Raw genomic sequence first — 27,623 nt, forward strand, 5'->3', positions numbered from 1 at the left:
GTCCTGCTCCCATTTAGCCTGTGTTTTTTAGCTCATGAATGACATTTACTCTCAGGAGAAAAGCCCACCTCTTCTAAAAATGAAGAAGAGTCCTTCGCTTACATTTTAGAGTTTGACTAGGTATAGACATTCAAAAAACCCCTGAGGCAAAAATTGACCTAAATTACATGGTTTTCTGTATGTGACAGTTTAGATTGGTAGCGAACAATACATGCATTTGTCCTTTGGTGAGGAGGGCAAATCTTGGACCAGGTTCTGCCATTTTTAAACCAGTCTATGTGTGCTGAACTTCTGTTCTGTTACAGGTGTAAACCCGTTTCTGATCACTTATAACATTAAAAGTGAAAAGTTTGTACTTGGCCTGTGTGTGGAAGGTCCTGTTCATTCTACCCTTAAAAATTTCCAAATCTGGGGACAGGGCTGTCTTGTGCTAGTGACTGTCTATGCATGTAAAGAAAGTCAAAGGGCTTTGAAGCAGGAAGTACCTATGTGGACAGACTGAAGGTCAGATGAACAGGAGGACAAACAGCCAATTGTGCGTTCTTCTAGGAGTTTGTCCAAGAGCTGTCTCTATTTGAACAAATACTATTTACATGTGTTGCCACTGGAGGGACGGGGGGGGATGGTACTTTATTTTCTTCTTGCTACAGCCATTTAAGAGTCCATCCGTTCCTCTGCTAATTCCTCACTTGGGTACAGATTCTGGAATATTTTAGACGTTCCCTTGCAAGTCTGTTTTTCATCTGCATGCATCATGCTCATACACAGGAATCTGGTAACTGTAGAAGAATGCATTTATACACACAATCCCCAACTCAGAACTGCACAGTAAAACGAGGTGCACTTTACTTGTGATGGCAACATTTGTGAAATAATCCATTCTGAGCATGCATATGCAAACATGCGCATGTGCGCATATGGGTGTATGTGCAGTGCATATCCTATGCATGCAGATGTGCATTTTAGGAGTACAAAATATACCTGGAAATTTCACTGACATTTTTAGGGAGGTGTGGTAAAATTAGGGCAAATCCTTCATGTGCTGAGCAGCTGCTGAGAGTTAAGGGTGCTCAGGATCTCCCTAGAGACAATATCCTATAGAATCAGTCTCTTAGTACATATCATACAGAATGATTTGATAGAAGTGTAGGATCGGCTTGGCAGGGTGCTAATTAGAGTGACACAAAAATCAGGGAGTAATTTTTACTTTAAACTATTTTCCATTTCATTTCAGGGTGTTTCACCATCTTGAAATGTCGTCGTCTTCAGAAGAACCATTTTCTCATTAAGAATGCAGAAAATAGGATTTTTTTCTCTTTTAAAACTGTTCTTTCAAGGAGGAAATGATAGATACGTGTAATATCTGTAACAGTGTGAAAGAACTAAATCGGTCTTTGGATTTGTGTAAAAATCATTTGTATTAAATAAAATCAGTTGTGTAATTGTCAATAATTTGTACAAAACATGCCCACTCTATGGAAAAAACTGGACATGTCTGAAACAAACAACTGATTTTGCAAATCATTTGCAATAGAAAAGGTTTGTTTCATGCATGATTTCTATGCAGTATTTTGCTAAAAAAGACAATTAAAACAACGTTGCAGACTTGAAATACTATTCTGAAATATCATCCACCAGTTCTTGAAAAAAGTATCTTATTTTTGCTGCATCATGGTTTCTTTGTACTTCTGTGATCCACCTATAGCAGCAATTCCTTAATACATGTTTCACTGAAGCATGAAAAGGTAAGGGAGACATATACTTCATTAAGTAACTTTACTTATATAATTAGCCCATTCAATTAGGTAGCCTTAAGTATATGGACTCTATAGCACTACTCACTTGAGTAGAATTACTCGTGTGTGTAAGTACTTTCAGGACTGGGCTCAATTCCATACATTCGGCTATGCGTTAAAAGGAACTTTACCTGGGGTCTTCTCTGTGAATATAACCTTCGACTCTGTTGTGAAGTTCTGACCAGTCAGGATCATCTGCTGCCCACCATAAACCAGGCAGCTATCGATATCTTGTCTTTCAACCATTGGAAGTTCGTGAGCAGACCTTTGGGCTGTGGACAAAATACAGACATGAATGAAATCAACTCTGTTTTACCAGGACTTTCCAAATCTTCCCAGAACTATCCACAGATCAATCTTGTCATCGTTACCATCCACTTGCTGCCAAAGGAGCTTCTCCAAGATGCTAAATTTAGGCTGAAGCAGGAAAAATAAACTTACTCAAGGCATTTTATTTGGAAACATTCAGGAGCTGGCTCCAGTGTTTCAGCTGTGCTGGCCTTACTCCTTGTCCTTGACAAAGGACAGCTTGGATGAATGAGCTGGAGCTTGCCCATGTCTGTTTCCAAATAGATGGCCAAATGTTCAAGTGCAGGCACACTACAGCCCTGGAGCCTTAAAAATTCCACCTGCAGAGAGGATTCCACTGAATAACATCGAATGCCTTTAAAAAAACCCAGAAAGTCTTACTCCCTTGCTGCAGAACAGACAAAGTGTTATGGCATTAGAAATGACAAAAATGCCGTGTCCGCCCAGGCCCTTCCACTTGCACCTGCACCCTTGAGTGGCTATTTAGAAATCCATGAGAGAGCCCTGTGTGCACAAAGTGCTATTCACGCGCATGAACCTCAGCTCTCCCTGCAGTGACGAAGCTGCAGTAGTGGCCACCAAATGCCTCGACTGCATTCATGATGTCGCAGGTTTTTTGCCCCTGCAGGCCAGTGCAAATAAAGACAGAATAAAGAACACCTATAAAAGGGATCTTTTATGGAAAAGTGCTATGTAACACATCCATATCACCAACATGTATTAAAGGAATGTAGAACAAGTCATGAGCCCATTTCTGGAAGTTTGCTTACAAGCAGCAGGATCTGAAGAAGCAATGATGCAGAAGTTCTTCCCCAGAAAGAGACAGCTGGAAAGGATGAAACATTTCTGTGACCAACCCAGGTGAGCAGCAACTTGGGTTTGGTGACCCGCAAATTCATGACCTATACTCAGATGTCTCCAAATCCATCCAGCCCTACTAGAAGGGTCTCAAGAGGATGCTGTTCATCTACTTAACAGCTGGCTTAGCTAGATTTGAACTTTTCTCTGACAAAGACCTTGATCCCAAGAGGCACTGAGTACTCGTGACTTTCTTTCCCTGAACACCATTCAGGGCTGGGCAAAAAGCAAGGAAATGCTATTTTATACATTCAGGTCTTGGCTTCTACTTGCAACATAAAAAAAACTGCATTGAGAATTTCCTGTATATACATGGATAATTATGGTGCACCCCTCATCTGGCCTAAAACCTGTAGAAGCACAAATACTACCCCCTGCATGCACAAACCGAAGGGCTAAGCTAGTCAATGGGAGAAGTGAAAAACTGAACTTTTAACAGGTGTTTGCTGGCAAACACATGTGTATGTGTGCAGTTCTGCAAGGGAAAACAAGGAGCCTAGGTATGAACTCAGCATAAAATCTTCCCCTCCAGTCCTGGTACAGACATCATACTTGTCTCCAAAAATTCAGCTCAATATTTATCAGTCACATTTGTGTCATTGTAAGTGTGATTTATTTTTAAAGCAATCCTGCAGTTTATTGTTCCTCTCAAGTCTATTATACCGGCTCAGCTGAGAGGCAGCCGATTAAGACTATATATAAAGACCGCTTTCACAGAAGCTGCTAATTTCTTCCACATGGCTGTATAATTTATCCTTCTTTCTAAATACTCAAGTTTTTGATGAGTTCATAATTGGATTTACCACAAAGACAGAGTTATAAACAATATTAATATAGAGCATTCAAAGGAGAGTACATTTAAACTTTGTCCTGGACAATATTTCCTCCTAATAAATCCAAAGAGATTTCAGACTGATGTTTCCTGGATAGTCACTGTGGGTGTCATTTTCCAGGGTGCACTTCCATTGACTGTCATGAGTTTGTCAGCAGGGAGCCTTCTACCTCGCCAGTGTTTATTCCTATTTACTGAGTGCGTCTATATGAGATGCTTACTGCGTGTGAGCTTAACAACACTGCGCTGTAGCAGGGTGGTTAAAAACCGTGCTAATAGCCTACTGTGCGGTGTTACTAGGCTAATGCGCAGTAGGTAACACAAAAGAACCACGAGCTGATGCTACTGTACAGTAACTCTAGTTACTGCAAATTTAGTTAGTACTTTATTAAGCAAGTACTAAACTAAATGAGCAGTATCTAAGGTGCACTAATGAACATGTAGACATATCCACTGTGTTCTAAAACTATAGCTCCTCCTTTGAAAGGGACCTGAGGGTAACAGAGGCATGCATCCCAAGTAATAGGCTGTGTCTAATGTACAGTCACTACGGCTTGTATCAACATCTACTTAAGAGGCCTCTAGCAGAGTAGCCATAGTACCAAAGAGCACAGCACAGGATGCAAAACCTGCCCAAAAAGCTGGGTAAATTCTCCATTGCTTAGTCCATGCTGAACCGCTTGCTGTCACAAGATTTATTAGATGACATCTGGCTCGTGTGTCATTCAGCCATTGGCAAATCTGACTGGATAACAGTACCATTTTCTTCCCCAGATGCTGCCAGAAGCTGTAACACGTGTAATCTCGCTGTTAAGAAGATGCACAATGCAGTGGTGAGCTGCCTCAGCAGGATTAATTTGTTTCTTTTGCAAGAAATATTAATTTCCAGTACACCCCCTTCCTCTCCAACTCACGATGGGTGGACGTATGCAATAATTTCACGCTTTTCCTTCTCTTCCCCCAGGGGTTGGCACTTCATAAAGTGACCTACAGCTACTGTAGTTTATGAGCTTTGAATAAACAAGACTCTGTTGGTTTAACCAGTTGGGGTGTTTACTTTCAATAGCAACAGTTACGGACATAAGGCAGCAAGGCAAATGTTAAAGAAATACTTGCACTTGGCCTGAAGCGGTGTGACAACCTATTAACAGGGGGCATCATTTTTCTCTTTTATTTGACTGTCTGCAAATCAAGATGTCATGGAGCCTCAGTGCCAAAAAACACAATACACACAGGGACATGAAAGAAGGGAGCTGCCGTCTCCAAGCCAAGCTCTGCTTTGCAAGAGGGGTAGAGGGACAGGAAAAGAAGCAAAGTGCTCCCAGCAAGGGCTTCAGAGGCCCTCAACTCGCACAGCACACGGACAGACTAAATAGTAGGGCTGTGTGAAGCTTCGGGTGCTGATTCAGTTCGGAGGAGATTTGGCCCAATTCGGTGGCCTGAATCTCCAAATCCAAATCGAATCGGGTGACTAATAAAAAGGTCTGAATTGACTGAAGCCCTATGAATTGATTTGGAGAGCTTTGGAGATTTGGGCAGTCCCACTCACCACAGCAGGGAGCTGGACCCAGACTCCGTGCTGGTAAGTAGGGGGAGGGGGGTGCTGGAGGAGGGAAGCAGGGACTATGGGGGGGATCCCACCAGGCCCCATCCCCTGCATGCTCCCCCAGCCCCCCTGAGCACCCTCCTGACCCCTGCCCGCTCTCCCAGCCCCATCAATGACTGCCTGGTCTGGCCCCAGTGTCCTGGCTCTTTAAAAAAAAGCCTTTCACTCACTGGCTCATGCCAGGCCAGGGTGGGAGGGCAATCCCTGCTGCCCCCTACTGCCCCACGCTGCTTCCATGAGTTCCCATCCCCCATCTACTCTCCCAGTCCTGTCAATAGCTGCCCCGCCCAGCCCCAGCTCCCGTTTCTTTAAAAAACAAACAAACAAAAAGCCCCGCACTCACTGGATGCTGCAGCAGCCATCAGGGCTTCTGGGGGCTCGTGGCAGAGCCCTCCCATGCAATGTGGGGCAGCCGTTGGTGGCTGGAAGAGTGGACAGGGGATGAGGCCTGTTTAATTTGGAGATCCGGCCGATTTGGTGGTGACCAAATCTCCAAAATTGATTCAGCCGAATTGATTCGAATCACCAAACCGAATCACTGTCCTCCGAATAGTATTCACTTGACTCCAAAGTGAATACTAGCCGCTTCGCACAGGTCTACTAAACAGGTACCACTGCGGAAGGATTGCCTTCAGTGGTCTGTCCCGCACCTTTCTGTTCTCCTTGCACACACAGAAGGCAGGGCAGATTTTCCCCCTTTTAGGATAGGGACAGAAATTACACATAAACCGATACTAGTGATCGGAAACCAGTTCAAATTTGTAACAGAACAGAAGTTCAGTACACACAAACTAGTTTCAAGATGGCTGAAACCAGTTTAAGATAAACCTGGATGGATATAGTAACAGACCTAACTTATTTAGGTTAAATCAGTTTATTGAACTACTGTCTCAGATCCCCTCCAGATTCAAGTTAATTAGTCCCCCAGCATCCCAGGATGCTTTGCACCTATCCTACAACCCCCCCTTACAGGGTAAGCGGGCTAGCCTTGGCCCAACCTGTTTGCTCCAGCCCAGCAGAAAGGCATGCTCTAGCCCACCCCCCACCCCAGCTTCTGGCCTTGGCCACTGCAGGTATGTGGCTGCATTTCCAGTAACAAAAGTTAATGTCTGTTCACTTGCTTTTCAGTTCAATCTACTCAGCTTAGACTAACCTGAGAAGACTGAATTGATTCAGCCTTAGGCTTCTTGACTGTTTGGACTTAGCTTCATAGACTAACTAAATAACAGCTTTATAGCATCTCACACACATGCCAGCTTCAGCAGCTGGCATGTGTTCTGTGGGAGGGTACCTGGTGAAGGTTTTGCGGGGGTGTCTAGCAGTGCTAAGAGGATTAAGGCTGCACTTGTAGTATGTAGGTATTAGGGGTGGGGCTGGCCACTGTGCACGTGTACAAACTCCAGGCACCTTGCCTCCTCTCTTGCCACCCCCACTTGCAAATCAGAGCCAGTCACACCTTGTTTAGTCCTTGTGAACTACCAGTAGAAAAGCTGGTGGTTCTCTGTATGAAGAAGCATGAACTAAGGAGTGGGTCAGTATTTAAGAGAACTGACCTTGCATTGATCATGCCCCAAGGGAACAGTGTTGTTGGCTGCCTGGAAAGCAGGGTGAGATTCTAAGTAGATGAACCTCAAATTACTCCCTGTAAGCCATTCATTTAGATCATCACTGATTCCTCTGTTGTCACCCACCCCAAAGTCTTTCACCTCTTTCCTTCAACTTTTCTCCTTTGGATAAGCAGCTCTAGTCTTGCTGAGCTGTCATGTTTCTTTCCATCGGCTTGGAAGACTTCCAACCATTGCTCTGTCTGGCCTGTGAGTAAATTTCGTTGAGAGTAACGGCCTGGGTATTCTCTCGCTGTGCATGCAAAGGGGGCGAGCAAGAAGATGTGAGGTGGACAGGAGAGAGGTAAGCTAAAGAAAGGCACTAAACCTGATCTGCCTGCTGGGGAGAAACAGGCTTGTGGACTTGCCATGGAATAGCACCGATCCAACCAACACCTGAGGAACAGCAATGCTATGCAGTGTGCATAAACATGCGCCCTTCCTATTCTACTTATATAAATACTACAGATAAATAAATATAGCTTCATTGCTTCAGTCAGATGTTCTTGCATCCTTTGGAACTGCTCACAATGATAAGCATGCTAGCATTTGGGCCCAAGTTCCCTGCAAATTGACCCCAAGGCTATAGATTTAGGGAACCTTAATTCTGATCTATATTGTTTTTTGTAGCTCCCTTCTCACCATAGTATCTCAGTGCCTGAATCTGTGGGGCTTGTTTTAGTCCAGCTGATGATTCCCAAGTGGTTCACCCATAAAACATGTCTGGATAAAGAGTCCAAAGAACAGCTCCCAGAGCGCTGAGTTGGGCTCATTTATATGGCTGTAATGTAACTCCTGCAAAGACCATGATGGCTTTGGTTGGCCTGCTATCATGAATCACATGAAGCAAGTAGTATGTTCCAACCTGATTCTAGATTGCATTTTGATTGCCCAACAAAGGTGAGATTCTTTCAGATCAGAAGTGTTGTTTTTTCCCCTCTTTACCTGAAAGCATAAGGAGGGAGCAAGGTGCATAAAGTTTGCACACCTGCACAGTGGCCAGGGACAGAGTTAGTGGGATAAGTCCAATTTTGTTTTATGCAAAATAACTACAGTTTTTGGCACTTTTGCAGAGTCTGGGGATTCTCTTTTGCTTTGCCCATGAACCTACTGGAAGTAAGATGGCAAAGCTGAAGCCACTTCCCTCCTTTTAGCCCTGTGGTCAGAGAAGCAGGAAATCTGGAGGTCTATGTCTTTTTTACCCAGATTCAAACCTGTGCACTTTCTGCTTCCCAGCAAAATGATTTGGCCCAGGCTACAGGCTGGGCATGATATATACCCCTCTACAGCATTTCTCTTAAAGCTTGCTTACTGAGCAACCAAGAGCAGAAGATGCATAGATAGGAGTAAATTGTACACTCTAGAGGGCATGTGGTTCAGTGAGTTGGGGTGCATACAGAAGTGCTTCATGCACGTTTTACAGTGCTGTAATTTAGAGCACTTTTTATAGCACAATAAAAGTTACAGCGCTCTTAAATATGACAGAAGTGCAGTGTTTGGGGGGGGGGGGGGGTCCTCTGAGCCTCCCTGCACTTTTCAGAGTACAGAAGTTATTTAAAGCACTGTGGCTACATCTACACAAGATGCTACTGCACGGTAGCCCAAGACTACTGTGCAGTAGTCACATGGCAGAAAGTGAGACACAATGCTACTGTACAGTAGTCTTGGGCTACTGCTCAGTCAGCTTCACAAAAAAGCCATTTGTCAGTGCTACTGCGCAGTAGTGCAGGTTACTGTGCAGCCTTTTAGTCCTTGTTTATACAAGTACTAGATGACTGTGCAGTCACCGCATCTTATGTAGATACGGCCGGTAGGTTGCTAAAGTGCTATAAAATACAGCACTTCAAATTTAATACCTCATTTAACAACGGTTATTTTAAAGCACTTTACTCAAATTTAAAGTGCTGTAAACCCATGCACTTCTGTTAAGTCATGGCAATAATGTGCTTTAAATGGCGGAAAAAAACTTCTGACACACTCCTAATACCGAACTGGAAGCGAGAAGGGCCTGGGTTCTAGCCTGGACCCCTCCTCCTAATGGGGCTGAAATTTTTGTGTGCAAGGTGCACTGGATCAGCTTCAAGAGAAGGGCACGAGAGAACTCTGTGCAATACCTAGCTCACGTCCTGGTGGGATGCAGCAGGTGATAAGCAGGTTCAAACCCCTTCTGAGTAGATTTGGGGCTAAAGCCCCAGTCAGCCACTCTTTAGACATGTACCTTAATCAATGTGATGCTGCGGCTAGTAAAGCGACCAAAATGCTGGCTTGCATCCATAGATGCTTCTCAAGCAAATCCCAGGATGTCATTCTCCCCCTGTACTCAGCCTTGGTGAGGCCGCAGCTGGAGTACTGCGTCCAGTTTTGGGCTTCACAATTCAAAAAGGATGTGGAGAAGCTTGAGAGAGTCCAGAGAAGAGCCATGCACATGATCAGAGGTCAGGAAAGCAGACCTTACGATGACAGGCTGAGAGCCACAGGGCTCTTTAGCCTGGAAAAGCACAGGCTCGGGGTGATCTGATGGCCTCCTGTAAGTTTATCAGGGGTGACCACCAGTATCCGGGGGAACGTTTCTTCACCAGAGCGCCCCAAGGGATGATGAAGTCGAACGGTCATAAACTACTGCAAGACTGTTTCAGGCTGGACATAAGGAAGAATTTCTTTACTGTCCGAGCCCCCAAGGTCTGGAACAGCCTGCCATCAGAGGCTTCAAGCACCTACATTAACCACCTTCAGGAGTAAATTGGATGCTTACCTTGCTGGGATCCCATGACCCCAGCTGACTTCCTGCCCTTTGGGAGGGGGGCTGGACTCGATGATCTTCTGAGGTCCCTTCCAGCCCTGATGTCTATGAAATCTAAGAAATCACTGACCTGAAAGGTGAGATGGCTTCTACTTGTCATGGTTTTTCTATAACTACATTTTCAGGTCTTACCCACCCTGCTGCATTCACCTGGGCAGTCGTATAAAACATTGCACAGCTGCCTGGATGGAGTTCAACCACACGACAATCGTGGGCTTGCATCTCTAGACCTAAATTCCAAACTGTGTGCAAGTACCAAAAACAACACTGGGGGGCTTCAGACCTGCTCGTTAAGCTTGAATTCAATCCACTGAGAGATACCATGGTAGGGCAGGGTGGTTCGTAGTAAAGGAGTTAAGAGTGCTTGCTCAAATGAAAAGCTCTACATCTGCAACCAATGGCAGAGCTGGAGGGAGGATAATGAAAGGAAGCTACCTGGTTTGAACAGAAGCTCAGCACAGGAGACAAAATCTGGCCTCTCTGTGGTCAGTCTTCTGGGAAGAAGGCAGAGGAGAGTCCCCTGGCAGGCTAAAGCAACTAGGGAGCACTGGGAGCAGCTTCTTTAATGTTACTCATTCCTGTCAAGCTCAGAGAAGAAACCTAGACACTTAAAAAAAAAAAAAAAAAGTTAGGTGACTCAGAGCTTGCATTCACATTACAGCCCTGCACTCAGCTACACTTCAGGGGTCCCCTAAACTACATCATCCTTCTCCAGCACCTACCACCAGCTCTGTCTCCCCCTTCCAAGTAGGCCCTGATTCGATGCTCCATTCAAGTGGCCGTGTTCCCAAGTTTCCTTGGTTCATTCCATCTAACGGTGTCAGATGTGAAGAAAGCAAGCGGGACTAGCTAACTGAGGATTTCATCCCATAAAAATCAGAGCCAAAGTAAAAACTAGGAGCAATAGGAGTCTCAACGGAGATGCAGGCTGGGGGTGGCAGAACAGAGTGAAGTGTGGATGAGCCAAAATAAACCACAGGAAAAAAGAGAGAGATTTATTTATCACAAGCTGCTTGCCTCAGGCAAGGCTGATAGTAGCAGAGCTCCTGAAGCCAATACTTATTCAACACACAGACATCTCTTAGGAGACCAATCCCAATCACAGCAGCACTAAAAAGGCTGCAGGAAAAGGCATACAAAGATTGGGGCTGCTTGCAGACGTTAAAAGAAAATGAGACCAAACCAAAAATCGTGCTTTAGCAGAAACAGCAGTTTGTTACTTAGACCCAGGTCCTCAGCATCTATATAGATCTGGTGCTTCAGTGGGGCTTTTTGGCACTTTTAATCTCAATCTGATTCAATCAGCTGTTAGATAAAAGTACCAAAAAAACCCTCCACGAAAGCTCCTAATCTATACAGATGCTGAGTGAGCTGGGTCCAACTACGCGATGTGTCTTCTGGGCATTCACTGGGCTTGGTATGGGAGTACACTAAGTTTAATGTAAAGCTCTATTTTTTAATTTTTTTTTTTTTTAACGTCTGCAAACAGCTCTGTATTGTAAGACCCAGATGCAGGAAGAAACGAGGGTTGGGAGACAATTTCAGTAGGAAGGATGGGATACCTGAGAAGCGGAGGAATTGTGCAAGATCACACTTCATCGAAAAAAATTAAAGACGTAAGCTTCCACCTCTCGGGGTTACACAGAAAGGCTTGCAAATGTGATTTACATGCACTGTACTGACTGAAACACGAGCCAAAAAACCCCAACCAACCAAACAAACAAAGAAAAACAAAAAGCCCACATTCTTGGAGGCTTCGCATCCTCCCATCAAGTCTTGTGGTTGGCAAAACTGAGTATGCATGGAGTCCCACACTGCTAGACAACAGCCAGGTTAAATCACGTGTTAGAACCACCTGGGAAGGGCTAGTCAGCTACACATTTGAGAGTGCAGTGGGTTTTGAAGACAACTGTTGCCAGTGAAATTCAGGCAATACTTTGTACAGCACACCCTTTTGAACAGAAATAATGCACAAAAAAAATAGAGGGTTTGCTCAAGCCCTCTCCTTCATACATTATTTTCTTAAAGGATACCCTTGGGAAGGCAGGGTAACAAGCATTAATGGCCATGAAGTCAGAGGAGTGTGATACTTTCTACCAAGAGCAGCCAGCTCACCAACCTAGCACGTGATTAATGACAGGAAAACCATGGCCTCAGTTCACTTCTCTGCAGACCGCCTCTGTGGGTAGGCACAGCATTTCCCTTTAATCCTTCATGGAAGAGATCTCCTGGGAGTAAACTTTGGGCAGAAGCTCATGGCATGTGTAATGCAGCATTGTGATGGCAAAGAGCAAATTGAATTTTACTTTCACAACACCACTTCTAGCCTGCAAACGGCCAATCTACATTATCCTGTGTTTTTCAAACCCAAATTCAACTGACATCAGCCATTCTGGTGTCACTCTAGAACAATCATTGCCTACATTTACAGAAAATGGTGGTTTCACAGTGGGTGCGCCTACATGAGATGCTAAAAGCACAACAGAGTAATTCTACTGAGTGCTAGAGTGAAAGCCATGCAAATGCCCTAATGCGCAGTAGAATTAGTTTACTGCGCATTAGCGTCACTTAAAAGATATGTGCCAGTGCTGCTGATTATCACGCATTAAGTTAGTACCTGTTCCTGTTATTACAGGTACTAAACTTCATGAGCAGTAATTACAGCACTGTCGACATGCCCAGTGAGAGGCAAACATTGATCTTCATTGGAATGAAATTTCAAAATTTCCCTTTTAAAAAATATCCTAGTATTTTCTGAGCAAAAACCCTACAAACCCCCATCACCTTTAAAATTTGGGTTAGAAAAAACATTCTTAGAATCAAAGCAAAATGCACAAAATGTTAAGCTTTTTCCTCAAATTTTAGTGACAAAATTGGCAGTCTTCTTTGTACTCATACTGCTTAAAGGGCAAGCTGGGTAATCTTCCAGCTGTCACCAGATCATTCGTAACTGCTTTTAAATCGCGACAAGCTAACTCCTCTTTAGCCTTCCATTGTAGTCTGATCAGTTCAGATTCACAGCTGAGGAAAAGCAATAAGTGATATGCCAAGACGACAACATTCTTTAAAATGACTAGCTCTTTCCTTCACAGAGATTAATATGTCACATATCATCAACTCAAAACGTCTAATTTTATGGGAAAAATCTACTAGAAGAAGAGAAATATAAAGGAAACTTCCAGGGAAATTGATTAAAAGGAAACAAGATATTTGACCCAATTTAGTGGAACAAAATACTCCGTCAATAATAGAAACCATCTAAATTCCTCAGATGGACAGTTTGTACTTTACTGAAAGATTTTTTTTTTTTAAACCACCTTGGAATATCTTTCATAAAACCAGGTTTCAGAATCTCTCTTTCTTCTCTTTGGCCAACTGCAACCTTTTACAATGTAAAGAGTTTATAATAACAGCAAGATCTGTGAGATGCTTCAAACAAGGATTAACAAGAAGGCATTAGAATAAAAACTGTGACAGCCCGAACAGCATTCACAACGCTCGCATTCATTTCCCATGAATGCTCATCTGAGAAGGTTTTTCTTTTTGTTTGCAAGAATCTTGGAGGAAAGCAAAATGCAAATGTGTCAGCACCATAAGTGCACAAAGTGGCTGCTTTGAAAGCTCTCCAATAGCCTTCCCTGTCCTCCTTTGCACAAGTTTCAAGCAAGGAGCAGAAACACTACAACGTGACTCTGATATCCAAACACATGCCAAGCATAAGGCCAAAAATAAAGCCTCAGCAGACAGTGAAAGGGGCAGTGGGAGTGAACAGGCCGAAGTAGCTTCGTAGAATCATTTGATCAATTCTTCAATACTAGACAAATCCAGAAAGATCAAAATCTACTCACGGGTCATTTAGAAGGAGCCAAAAAGTGGAGACAAGTAAGATTAGAGGAATAAGCCATTGTCAATGCAGCAGTTTAGCCACGTCTGACAGTAGCTCTGCATCCAGAGATGTCCTGATAGCCCACTGCATTTTGGCTTCAAAGAAATTAGGGTTCAGATTTTCAGAACCGAAGGCCAGATCACTTTTTACGAATGAGTGGAGCAGGAAGGGTAAAACCACTGTCCCAAGCTGTAACCCTTAATAGCAACAAGGTCCAGAGTGACTGTGTCAAGAAAGACAACAATTGCATTTACTTGTCCGAGACATCTCTAGAAACCCTCTGAGATAGCTGGCACATTACCACTGGAGTAACTGGCTTTGTGTCGTCCCAGCGCAGAGCTGTGCCTGTCTGGAGTAAGAGACCCCTGTGCGCATGCAACATTTGGGACATACTGTACAGCGAAGGCCTGATTCAACAAGGCACATACGGATGTGGGTAATTTTAAACATGAGACTAATTTGTGCACGGTCCTTTCATAACTACACATGCAATACAGAGATAACCAGTAGGACGTCAAGCTAACCTGCGGCGTCTTTGACTCTCAGGATCGTGCGCACATGACTGCAGGTAACAGCATGAGGTAGGCCATTTAGGGACAAGACCAGCTGAAGGCAGTACTGTGGGGTCTGCTGGCCTTTGTTGGATGTTTCCCCCAATGCAAGGGGAGGACTTTTTCTAGCCTGTCTAAAATGCCCACCAATGCCAAGCCCACAAGGGAATGGGCTTGCACCCTGAGCAAATATTAACCTGTTGCTACAGTTACAGGAGTGGTTTAAAGTGCCTTACCTTCATCAGGCAGACACAGTTCATTGGGTAAATGTGATACTTTTATTAGACCAACCAAACAGTCAGTCTATTTAGTTGGTCTAACAAAAGATATCACGTTAACCCAATGAACCTTGCCTTTACTTCATCATCAACTTGGGAACCAAATTAGCAGCCAAAAGAACCTCTAGCTGCTGAACGTGCAGACATAGCAGGATAAAAGCTCCTTTGGGAGACAGACTTGACCATTTCATACAGAGCACAGCAGCCCCCCTTTCCTTCATCCTGCATACCTGTCTTGGGATGAACTTGTTCCAGATGATTTTTCTGAGCTCCAGAAACCACCCCTAAAAGCACAGAAGGCCAACTCTGACAACAATGAGGCAGAATCAGACTGTCCCATGAAAAGTGGATACTTTGCAGTTCTCTCTTCACTGCAGCTAATGATCTGCTGACACCAAGGGGAGTTCCTAACCAGGGGAAGCTTCTGCTAAGGCAAAGTGTAGTGTTGTGTTTGTAGCAACAACAATCTCTGGGGAGCCACATTTGGCAGCACCAGTGACCGCTGACCAGTTGACTTACAGCAGCTACTTAGTGATGCTTCCCCTAAGGGACAATATAAACTGCTGCTGGATAGGACAGATCTTACAGGAGGCTGTGTCATGGACAAGGATGCCCAAGGGGTAAAGGAAAAATAAACAGCAGACCTGTGAAAACATATGCATGCAGGAGATGGAAGAGGGATGGGATGCGGCTGTGACCCCCAACTGCCCTTTCCTGCAACAGCAGGAATGATGATCTGGCGAGGCTGGCTGTGCAACGTGAATTTATCAGTCACGGTTAGAGGGGAAAAAAAAAATGACATTTCTGGCGTCCATGAGACAACAAGGTAGGCTTATCATAGGAGGCGTAATTTAACCTATGTTGCTGCTGCTGGGTTTCCCAGAACTAGGCTGTGATTAGCAGTTGGCACTAAAATTTGTAAATGCTGCTCATTAAAAATAAAATGCATTAGAAACAGAAAAGACTTGTTACTCCAGATTGGCAGGTCCACCCCTGTAGGATGTGCTACATTGGCTCCATGCCATTCTCATGGCTGTCGCAGAAAAAGCAGCCCAGTCCACCTGCTCTCACTGTATACACGAAGCCTAAAAATGGGTGTAGAAGGGTGAAGCTTATGTTTCTGGCAGGAGCCTCGAAAGTGGCACAAAGCCAGTGAAGACAGGATAGCTCCATCAAATGCTCCAGTACCTCATCCAGTATCCCAACTTCCTCTCCCCTTTTTACACAACACACTTCTCCAATAGAACCTAATTTTCTGCTCTTCAATTTTAAATGTTTCATTTGTTGGATTTAATTCCAGTATGCCTAACCATAAGTCACCTAAAATCAACCTCTTTCTGCCTCATGCTTGCATGTATCCAATACTTGCAAAACATTATCACATCACCAGAATAAACAGTTAGCCAAGTTAAACAGGCCAACGTTTTCAAAGCACCATATGTGCATCAATTGTGACAACTCTAATTGCACGGACAAATTAGACGAGCAAGCTAAACAATAGTGCACACAAATAGCCAGTCACACGATTTAGTCCTGCAGTCATGTTGATAGTGTGCAATGACTTTTAGAAAATTCAGGCCGGTCTCTTTTCCAAAGTAAGCATTTGCTCTTCAAGAAGAACACATGGAGACCAAGTAATTATGTTCAGTTCCACGCTCGGCCACTGACTCACTGTGTGACCCTGGGGCAAGTCACTGAACTCCTCAGTGCTCCTTTTACCCCCGGATAAAGTGAATATAATACTGTAACCGCTTTCTGACCCCAGGAATTAGCCAAATTCTAGCTGTTATGGGTTGTTTTTTTAGAAGGAGAAATTGAGGGAGTCGGGTCCTTCCCAAATGCAATCTTGTTTCTACAGAACGTACAAAAAATCCTGTTTCCCCGAACAAAGTAGGTATCAAGCAGGAGACTATTTTTGCTCATAACTTCAAGCCCCTCTCAGTCAGTTCTCAGTCCCAAAAGCTTTCTCCAAGCTTATCTCTGGGGCATGAGTCCAGTGCTTTTCAAGATGTGCCCTGGGTTCCCTCTGGCACCTTGTTTGCTCCTTTTGCCTCCTTTTCACAGACACACAAACTTCCACAAAACAATGGCCAGCAAAACTCCTCTAACCCAATTGTGCCTCTGCTTTAAGCAGTGACATGTCCCTATGTTTGGGGCAGAGGCCGTTATTCTGGCTGGTCTCCTGAAGAAGCTGAACAGCTTCCTACAACTGTCTTAGATGAAGGATAATGGTTTCACCCGAACCATAACACCCCTACCAGCACCTACCTCAAAATGGCACAGTGGGGCTTAATTCATTTTTGTGAAGTACTCTGGTAGTCACTGCCATGGCACCTTGGTTGAGAACCACTGCTCTGCTTTCATTTAGATCGCGAGGATGGGAACATAAATGTGGGGCAGAAGCACAAGAGAATCAAGCGAGAGACTTACAGCATTCAATGGGATTAGACGCCGCTTGCAAGGACACAATTCTTCCGCTGGCTTCGGGGATGTGCACACGGAAGACGAGACGCACCCGGGTGTTCTTCCTGCCGATGTCCGTCTCTCCCTTCCGCAACTCGATGTCGGCGTTCCTCAACTTCAAAATCCCCGCACAGTCAATGCTGGCAAAGAAAGGGAAGCCTTGTTGTGCATGCTTGTTTTAATGTTTCTTGCTTTCATAGGGGTTGGAAATGGATGAAGGGCGAGAGGGGTAAGTCATTCTGCATCAGCAATTAGGTCCAATTAAGAGGAACCCTGAATATTTAATTTTCATTTTGGATTGGGGTGTCAGTTGAAATGGCGACATGGGTAGTCAGTCCTGCACTTGATCTGTGACCGGAACTGCAAGGAGAATGTCAGTTACTGTATTTCCATAAAACTCATTACACGCCTAATTAGTCAGTTGTGCCTGCAACTGTAACACTCGTGTATAAAGCATGGTCACTGTCATTACATAGGTTTAATGTACATGGAGCCTATCAATTAGGCCCACAAAGGTATGAACGTTTCCTAAAAATGTGTACAAGCATAAAACAAACTCCAAACTAGGGGAGCAAATATACTCCTGCTTTCATTTTCCAAATCTAGGGCTGAGCATCAGGACTCTAATTCCAGCTTTGACAATGGCTCACTGTGTGAACAAGACAAATGCAGCCCCAGGTAACCAAGTGATTACACTTACTTTACAGCTGCTGTGATGACTGGCCAGTTAACATTTACAAAGTACTTGTGACCCTCAAGAAATACTGCAGTAAGCACCATTATTAAAAAGCCCTTACATGGTATTTTAATCCCAGTTGTAAATACAGGTACTATTGGAGTTAACATTCCCCTGAAATGTTTCCTACAAAACCTCTGTTTTGCTGCTGTACTTGCAGAGTGGTTTATTATTCTTGAGTCATGTATCATTCATGTGTTTTTTCATTCCAGGTTGCTTCAAGCTGGGGATGTAGACCAGTATTTATTTACTTGGAAAAAGATAGGAGCCATGAAGCATCTGCTTTGGAAAACAACATGCAAAGAATTGTGTGGACTTTGATGAGGTTCAGAGTTTTCTTGTTTTTTAAAAAAGAGCCACTGCAAACTTTACCAGTATCTGCTTAAAAAGTGGGCACTTCTTTCCTGTAAATAAAAACCATCCCACTGCTGTTTGGATAATATTCAAAATGAAATTTAAGATCTGTGCACTTTTAATCCATCTGACTTGATCAAACTGGAGGAAACAACTGAAAACTATTGAGAAGATGTAACCAGGCATATTCTTCTCTTCCTTCATTTGCATGTCGCACATATGAGACATCTAATGACCCAGCAGGTAGAGCAGTGGACTGGGATTTGGGAGATTTGGGATGTTTGGGTCCTCTGCCACTGGCCTGCAGAGGGAGCTTGGTAAGTCACTTTTATTTACCTACATCATCTTCTGGATCTGGGTATGGCGATATCAAACCCATTTGCAAAGAGGTTTACTATCTACTCTTGAACGGTGCTTTATGGAAGCTAGAGGTGGTTAGTATTAGCACTACCTCCTTAAGAAATGTTAACAAGACTCTGGATTCTAAAAGCTACCCTTGAAAGAAAGAGATTTTGGCTTGCTTGAGCCAAGTTATCACCACATGTCAAGATGAAATGTTAAAGTTTGTGGCTTCTAACCTGTTCAACATAGTGCATGACCCTCCCCAACTGGCCAAGATGATGTATATCTTTTCCATTTCATACCACGGTTAATTCCTATAGGGTTTCCATGGTCCCTTCTCTCTAGTGCAGTGGTTCTCAACCTTTTTAGACTCAATACAACCCTTATTAGACTCAAGGTGCACCTATGAAAATGCCAGCTCTAAGCTTATATTCGGGGGGATTAGGGTGGGGTGGGGTGGGGTGGGGTGGAGTTTGACTACAGAAAAATAATAGAGCAACCCTTCTGAAACTCAGAAAGACCACAATAGGTCGGAATATTTTTTTGAAAATATAGATTTCTATTTGCTATCTCTAAGTTTATATTGTGAATCATGTGTAGGTATCTGAACACTTGCTGGTGCTAATACTGTGTGGCACACCACAACACCCTTAAAGGATCCTTCCACACCTCAGGGTGCTGTGACATCCTGGTTCAGAATCACTGCTCTACAGCAATGACTCAGGACTCAAGTTGCATATACACAAATGCATTTATGCCTCCCTGACGTTGTAAAAGAAGACTTAAAATGGCATCAATTACATTTGATACCTGAAAATCTAAAAACTCTTCCCAGAACAGGAAATAGATACATTTTTTCCAAAAGGGGGAATTTTCCATGCAACCTGCCTTAACACTGCTAAGAATACTTACGTTGCTTTCATGTTGTTTTTGGGCTCCAAAGGGATCTCAAGAACTTTGGTGTTGCCAATGATTTTCTCATAGCTGGTAGTGGTGACCGTTTTCCCGGTAATGCGATGGACTTGATAGAAAGCATGAGGTTTAAGTATCCGTTCATCTGCTGTCCCAATGAAGATCTGGAGACCCAGGGGCTTGTTCTCCATGTAACCATGAAGCTAGCAAGAAATCAAATCTATTATTACAAACTGTGTTTGCAATATCATCAGAATACAAGCAATAAAAAGATAACATAAATGCATAATACTAAAAGCAGTCATATTCCAAATCTTCGAAAGGCTATACACTCCCTAGCAGTGCCATCTGGAGTCCTTACAATACATGGAACATAACTAACAAAAATGTACTAATAATATTTGTACACCACCCTAAATTCCTAAAGCCTCCTTATGCTAACCTATTCCTGAAAAAAAGGCTAAATGCTTTAGTTCATCCAGAAAGGCAAAGTGCCAAATATAGACTTCTGTTGTCTTAAATGATTTTTGTTCCCCAAATGGATTAATAAATCCACCAAGCCAGGATAAGCAGAAGCTTATTCACTTCATTTGCAGTCAGGAACTTCAAAATAAGGTTCAAAGGTTTAATGTCATTAATCAAAAAACAGTTCCAAAACCTTGTCAAACTCTGACTTCTGCACCTGTAGTCTCTGACGCTACTTCCTGCTTTAAATTAGGCCGGAAATACCAAAAGAATAGAAAAAAATATATATGTGTATATACTTTCTTCTGGTTGCACCCCAGCCAGAAAGAGGAGATGCTTTTATAACCTTTGGCCCCATGCCTGTGTGTTGGTCCATTCTACAGTTTATTGAAATGAATAGAAAACGCCCATTGATTTACATAGGCTTATACATTGGCCCTCTAAGCTGCCATATCAGCTTGTAAACTCATATCTAACATCCATTACAATGCTTCTGCTGTGACTCGGCTTACGACTCCTAGTGCAACTATAGTAAAAAAATGAAGATTTATTTTCCAAACAGGAAGCACCTCGTAAATGCACATGTGTTTTTGAGAGAAGAAGCATGCCCTTAGTTTTCTAAGTCACACTAATAGTAAACACATCAGGAATTAGCGATTACTACAACATCCTTTTTCCAACCTCGACAAATACAGTCTTGCCCTGCTCTCATCTATCCAGAATACTACTGCAAACCTACCATTATTATCCGTCACTGTCACTTTGACTTCTTCACTCACATTATGATTTCTCCACTGGCTTCCCTTTCTCTACCACATCAGATAGAAGCTATTTATCTTCATGTTCAAGGCCCCATGCAGCCTTTCTCTAGCCAGATGTCATCTCTCATTCACTACAGAGGTACTGACTTGTACTCATCCACTTGTTATATTGTCAGCTGTACATCTTCCTGCCTTCTTCCATGCTGATTCTCACAGCTGGGAGGACCTCCCCATTACCATTTGCAAAACATGTTACGCCCCTTAAAAAGCTTCTTTTCTGGCTCACAAATGATTATCCTGACAACTGATAGGCTGCAGGTATGCTCAGACCATCATCTATCATGCTGACTAAATTATATGGTCTCATGGCATCCTCTTATTCTCCCAACTGCATCAATCTACTGCACCTTTTCTTAGACTTAGACTGCAAGCTCTGAGAGCTAGATGACGCTTTTTGTTTGGTGTTTGTACAGCTCCAAGCACAAAGGGAACCCTTTTCAGGAGTGGGACTCCTAGGCACTATGGTAAGACAAATTAAATAATATAATAATAAATGACGACAGGTTTCTGAAGAGTATTTACTAAGGGAGAAGCAAAATAGAGATAGAATTTCTCTTTAGGCCAGGGACCAGGAAATATCTCTTTCTCTATTAACATTCAAAATTACGGAGCAAACCATTCTAAATTTCTCACATAACTGAAAATTAAAAACAGACATCTATCTACCGCATAGCCAGTGATCTAGCTGAAAGGGAACTTTATGGTCTGAGACATGCTAAATTTGTTTTCAATTACTCTGTCCGCGTACAAAACCTTGATGAAGCCATACAAAGCAAACAGTACTGGAAGATCAGAGAAAAGAAATATTAAGCTAGTAGTATTCATGGCCAAAATCTTTTTTCTTCTTTTCACCAGTCAGCAGGAGGTATCTTTGCATAGAAGGATTAATTCCCCCCACCCTGGAAAGAGACCACATGCAGCATCTATGCATTGTTGGCAATTTTCCTTCAAGATGGTAAATGTAAAGCAACACTCACGGTCCTCTGATCCATTATTCTTCACATAGCATACATTTGCAGAGCATATAAATACAGTGTCTGTGCCCCAAAAACTTTATAACCCAAGGGTCCAATAAAGAAGCCTTTGCTCTCTGAAAGGTTTCATTACCTCCAATGGGACTAAAGTCCCAGGGAGTAAGGACTTAAGGACATTATTGAATCAAGCCCTGACAATGTCAGTGCAATACATACGACACCAGTTCAGATGGAGGGTGGCTTGGAAACATGGTTAACAGGGATATCAGCAAAGGGATGTTTTTATAAATAGTAGGTCTGGAGAGTGATGTGAAGGAACACAATAATGCTTCAAGTCAGGAGGATGGCATTAAAGAAGGTGCTTTGCCAGGAAACTGAAAAATATGATGGCTGTACTTAAGAGCTTTAGGAATGTATGGAGGGAGAGAGAGGATGGAAAGGACAGATTAAACTGACTGTGCTACAGATCTACATGGAACAGACGCGAGTTTATGGATCACTCCCCATCTGTCTGCACATATTCAGCCAACTAATTCCTTAGAGGGTCATACTGAACCTCATCTTAAATGTTTTACATTCAAAGTCTGAGGGGTTTTTGTCCTGTTAAGCAAATCTATTATAGGAAAAAGCACCATATTGTAAAGAAGGACAGAAGAAGATGAAGAACTTCTTACGCACTCTCAGTATATTTATTATTAAGAATGATACACTGAAATTTCCATGTAGACTCCATGGTTCATTAGGGCCAAACAGGACAGAAGGCCAAATAAGATCTCTAGGAGATACTAGGGAATGAAACAGTTACTGTAGTGACAACAAAGCAGCATTCAAGTTTCTCCTTTCTATCTGGTCAGAATAAATCCTAGAATATAGAGAGAAGACCAGGAAGCAGCAAAACAGCCAGTAAATCATATTATAAGATTTGCAGCAAATGAAGTTCTACTGAGCAAATCCATGACTACTGCATAAGAAGGGGCCCTAACTAGCAAATGCAATTAAACAGAAAGAGAAATAAAAGACAGACATAGCATAAATGGTTGAATCAGCTATGTGCACGGTGTATTTAATGTAGGATGTTCTTAAAATAATTTAAAATACAAGTTATAATCACATACAGAATACATTTCCAAGATAAGATGCAACCTGAGCTGTGGCTGGAGTTTCCTAGTGAAAATAATCAGAAAAGGTATCCAGTGAATATTTATTTAATGACGACTTAACATTTGCAGTGTAGATGTATATTAGGTAATGCACCAATAATGTTGGGTAGTAACATATTACACACACGTGTAAAGGACAGCTACTACACAGAACGTAGTTTACATTAGTAATCTAACTGGTTAGATCAAGAAAGTCAGAAGACTACTTGGTACTTTATGGGCATTTGATTATCCCACTGTAAAATCAAAGCAGTGTTATAAAATGCATATCAAGCTGCACTGTGCAGCCAGCTAGTTGGTGTTTGTGTACAATGAAGGAATAGGATCTCTTCTGCTCTCATGGTAACACAAAGAATGGGAAAGGGAATCACTGAAAGAAACATGTAAAACATGATGACCTCAGACCATTTCACCAAAAAGTTTAGTGGGAACAGTTTTCCCCTCCCTAGGAGCAATCAAATTGCCTAAGGCACAAATCATCAACCTTACTAGCAAGTCCATGTTGCTCATTTAGCTCGGAGGAAGACCACAGAGTCTCCTTTATGGTTAACTGTACACTATGCTTCAGCTGTCCAAAAACAGGGCAAAATGCTGCACTCATCATTCAGGCTAAATTGGAGTTTCATCTGAAAGAGGCCACCAGTTCATTTCCCAAGGCCAAGCAATTGCCCCAGCTTCTTTTCCACTCTTCTTTCAAAGAAACACAAAATGTAAAAATTATCTGGATTTTTGTAGAATGACTTTCAAAACAGGGAATGATTTATGAATAGAAAGGTCTGGCAGGGACTATTTTTGTGTATTATAAAGGTGAGCTATTCACAATAAAACTCTACCAAACTATATACAGATTGGGCTGGAGAAAAACCAACTCCTTTGAGTCACATTTGCCACAAGGGGAAAGAGAAGCCAGACATGATGTGTACCTTTCCATACTCTATTTTGGGAGCTTAAGATCCTACTTCTTTCAGTTGAAAGGTGAAAAAAAGAAAGAAAAAAAGAGCTTTACTTTTGCATGATTCTTATAATATTAACACAGCCAGACATGGGCTGGTCTGTGACCTGGAGAAATGCAAGGCACTTTGGCAGATAAACAAATAACATCATTCAGCAAACAAGGAGACTTTTCTTGTTTGGTTTACTGAAGCAATTGGGTTTTATAAACAAGATGGAAATTTGTGGTGCGATTAACATCATTGACTTACCTCTCCATAAACGAGGATCATTCATTCATTCAGCATCACATCTGTTTATCGATACTGGCTTTAAATGGTATGTGCACACACAAGTGTTAGATGTTCAGAATGGCTCTTGTACAATTTTACATACAAGAAACCTAGATGCATCTGCATGTGCAAACACTACTGTTGTGCAGAAGTATGATAAAAGTCCAATTTGTTATTTGGCTGCGCAGTCAGCATGACTTCAAGGACAACTGAAGTAACGGTGACTACAACTTAGGCATGCAAGTATGCATAAATGTTGTCTACGGGGTTCCAAAAATGTGCACCAGTATATCTTTAAAATGGTTGCAAGCCAAGGCCTCAGACCCAAATACCCAAAACTTTTTGGAGGGAATTTGAAATTCAAATATACTTCCAGATCTGAACTGCCCCCCCCGCCTTCCATCCCAATAATTGGCTGAACCAAAATCCTACACCCCAATATGCTCCAGCTGCATAGGGGTTGAAATGCCTTGGTCACCTTTAATTTATTACAGTGTGAGCCCAAGTGCTAGGTATCATTCAGATTGCAAAGAGCGAACAGTTTAACATCACTTAGTTACGGTATCTGAAAATTGCATGCTTAACTAATCATCAAAAAAAATCAAGAAAGACCTTCATGTGTGCTTATACACACAGACATGTAACCATGGCAAAAGAACAGGTTAGGGACTACTTAGAAAAGTTGGACATATACAAGTCCATGGGGCCAGACAGGATGCACCCGAGGGTGCTGAGATTGTTGGTTGATGTGATTGCAGAGCTATTGGCCATCATCTTTGAAAACTCATAGTGATTGGGAAAGGTCCCAGACAATTAGAAAAGGGCAAATATAGTGCCCATATTTACGAAAGAAAAAAAGGAGGGAACTACAGATCAGTCAGCCTCATCTCAGTTGCTGGAACAACCATGGAGGAGATCCTCAAGGAATCCATTTCTAAGCACTTGGAGACGAAGGTGATTAGGAACAGTCAGCATGAATTCCCCAAGGGCAAGTTATGCCTGACCAACATGATTGCCTTCTGTGATGAGATGACTGGCTCTGTGGATGTGGCATACCTTGACTTTAGCAAGGCTTTTGATCGTCTCTCACAGCTTTCTTGCAGTGAAGCTAAGGAAATATAGGTTGGATAAATGGACTATAAGGTGGATAGAAAACTGGTTGGATCATCAGGCTCAATGTCTAGTTGGCAGCTGGTATTAAATGGAGTGCCCCAAGGGTCAGTCCTGTGGTCGGTTTTATTAAATATCTTCATCAATGACTTGGAAGATGGCATAGAGTGCACCCTCAGCAAGTCTACAGATCACATCAAGTTGTGGGGAATAACAGATATGCTGGAGAGTAGGGTCAGGATTCAGAGAGACCTAGACAAATCAGAGGATTCGCCCAAAAGAAATCTCATGAGGTTTGGTGAGGACAAGTGCAAAGTCTTGCACTTAGGATGGTACAACCCCCATGCACTGGATACAGGCTTGAGGCTGACTTGCTGGGAAGCAGCTCTGCAGAAAAGGACCTGGGGGTTACAGCGGACAATAAGCTCTATAGAAGTCAGCAGTGTGCCCTTGTTGCCAAGAAGGCTAACAGCATACGGGGCTGTCTTGGTAAGTGTGTTGCCAGCAGATAGAGGGAAGTCATTATTCCCCTCTATTCAACACTGGTGAGGCCACATTTGGAGTACTGTGTCCACTTTTGAGCCTCCCACTACCAAAAGGATCTGGACAAATTGGAGAAAGTCCAGCAGAGGGCAACAGATATGGTTAGGGGCCTGGGGTACATGACTTATGAGGACAGGCTGAGGGAATTGGGTTTATTTAGTCTAGAGAAGACAAGACAGAGAGGGGATTTAAAAGCAGCCTTCAACCTGAACCACGGTTCCAAAGAGGATGGAGCTGGACTGTTCTCAGTGGTGGCAGATCACAGAACAAAGAACAACAGTCTCAAGTTTCAGCAGGGGAAGGTTAGGTTAGATATTAGGAAGAACTTTCTCACTATGAGGATAGTGAAGTCCTGGAACAGGTTACCCAGAGGGGTGGTGGAATCTCCATCCTTGGACATTTTTAAGATCAAGCTAGAGAAATCCTTGACTGGGATGATCTAACTGGGGCTGGTCCTGCTTTGAGCAGGGAGCTGGACTACATGACCTCCTGAGCTTCCTTCCAACCCTAATTTTCTATGATTCTATGTAGATAGGAAGTGTAGCTTGATTTTTAAAATGTAAGGTGCACTTATAACATTCAGCGGGTATACCTACATGTTGCATTAAAGTGCTTTTCCTAATGCACATTAAATTTAGTACCTCCAGGCACCTATATATGAGCACGGAGGCTGCTCTGATGGGCTGGAATTTTAGTCTGCTGGAGCACACTCAACTAACTGACTCTGTTAGAGCCTCCTGCATCTTGTGCATCAGCATCCCCGTGCTTAAAAATGGCAGCAGGGCACTTGAACTAACGCTCGTTGAATAAACTTTAGTTCAAGTGCCCCACTACCATTTTTAAGCATGGGAATGCTGATACATGAGATTTGGAGACCTGCTCTAATTAAAGCGCCCCCTCCCCTGCCCCAGAGCACATGTAAAAGTGCCTTCCACTGAGATACTAAACAAATGCACACTAGCCTCCCTTAATATGCAGAAACAAATGCACACAGTTTTTAAGTGATACTTAATGTACAGTAGCCTATTTTACTGCATGTTAGCATTATAGCACATGATGCTTTAAAGTGCAGTTAAATCGGCTACTGCAAATTTAAGTGCATTTATAGACATGCCCACTGTGTAACAGGATTAAATACTACCACATATCTGTATGACAGCCTAGCTTCTTCAGACAATCCGAAGTAGGATGATAAGTAATCTCCCTCTTTTTTTAAGGTAAACATGCCAGACGGGTTAAGAGATTTGCCTATGATCACATGGTGATTTAGTAACAGAGGTGGAAAGAGAAAATCCAGACTTCCTGGCTCCCAGTCCTATAGACAGTCCAATACTGGAAGAGTTCTAAATGGATCTAGTATTCCAAGGATAAATTTGAGTGATATCACATCTTGGCCAGTACAACTTATGAATGAAGATATTATGGCTTTTTTTTTCTTTTTAATTTGTAGGTTTTCAGGGCCAAATTTTCAGTAGGCTTCTGTTTTGGGCACTTGCACAGCAGAAAGGTTCACATGTAGGTGCCATATGCATGTGCATGTAATGTGATGGTCATTACTTGAAGAAAATGAATACACCTGCCAATCTTATGACTGGATTTAGAGCCCTACAAGACAAATGCAGGTCGCATTAGAGAATGGAAGGGAATAATTTGTTTCCCATTCATCCTATTAAAGCTTTTGCTGCTCAGGACTTGCAGGTCTTTGTCCCCTGTGAGAGAAGGGGGGGTGTAAAACTGCATCTTTAAAGTTGATCACACACATTTTCCTGTCTAGACAACACAAGCCACTGCCAGGAGGAAAATATAAAACAAGGGAATGAATTCACTGGTCCTAGAGATGTTATTTGCATGAAACTCATGAGCCGTCTTGCTCGTTTCAGTCGGTTCACAACGCAAGATTTAGTCTATTAACTGCTGCATATTACTTGCCATCTCCCTGTGGAAGTCATTTTAGCTTTCCTCTGAATGGGATGTTTATGCATGTGTGTGTGTGTGGTCAG

The 27,623-nt window shown here is 42.8% G+C and overlaps 1 protein-coding gene across 5 annotated transcripts in view; it reads right to left on the reverse strand.

The window, feature by feature from the left end:
• Window positions 1-27,623, reverse strand: part of NFATC2 (nuclear factor of activated T cells 2) — a 125,183-nt gene that overhangs the window by 62,363 nt on the left and 35,197 nt on the right. For all 5 annotated transcript variants that reach the window (XM_090020852.1, XM_090020851.1, XM_090020849.1 and 2 more), the window contains 3 exons: window positions 19,328-19,530; window positions 16,951-17,123; window positions 1,928-2,068 (listed from right to left, as the gene is read on the reverse strand). In XM_090020852.1, coding sequence (XP_089876978.1) covers window positions 1,928-2,068; window positions 16,951-17,123; window positions 19,328-19,530 — 517 coding nt within the window. The remainder of the gene's footprint in view (window positions 1-1,927; window positions 2,069-16,950; window positions 17,124-19,327; window positions 19,531-27,623) is intronic.

Source organism: Crocodylus siamensis, chromosome 10, assembly GCF_052110815.1.
Source record: "Crocodylus siamensis isolate JL-2025a chromosome 10, ASM5211081v1, whole genome shotgun sequence".
Classification (NCBI taxonomy): Eukaryota; Metazoa; Chordata; order Crocodylia; family Crocodylidae; genus Crocodylus; species Crocodylus siamensis.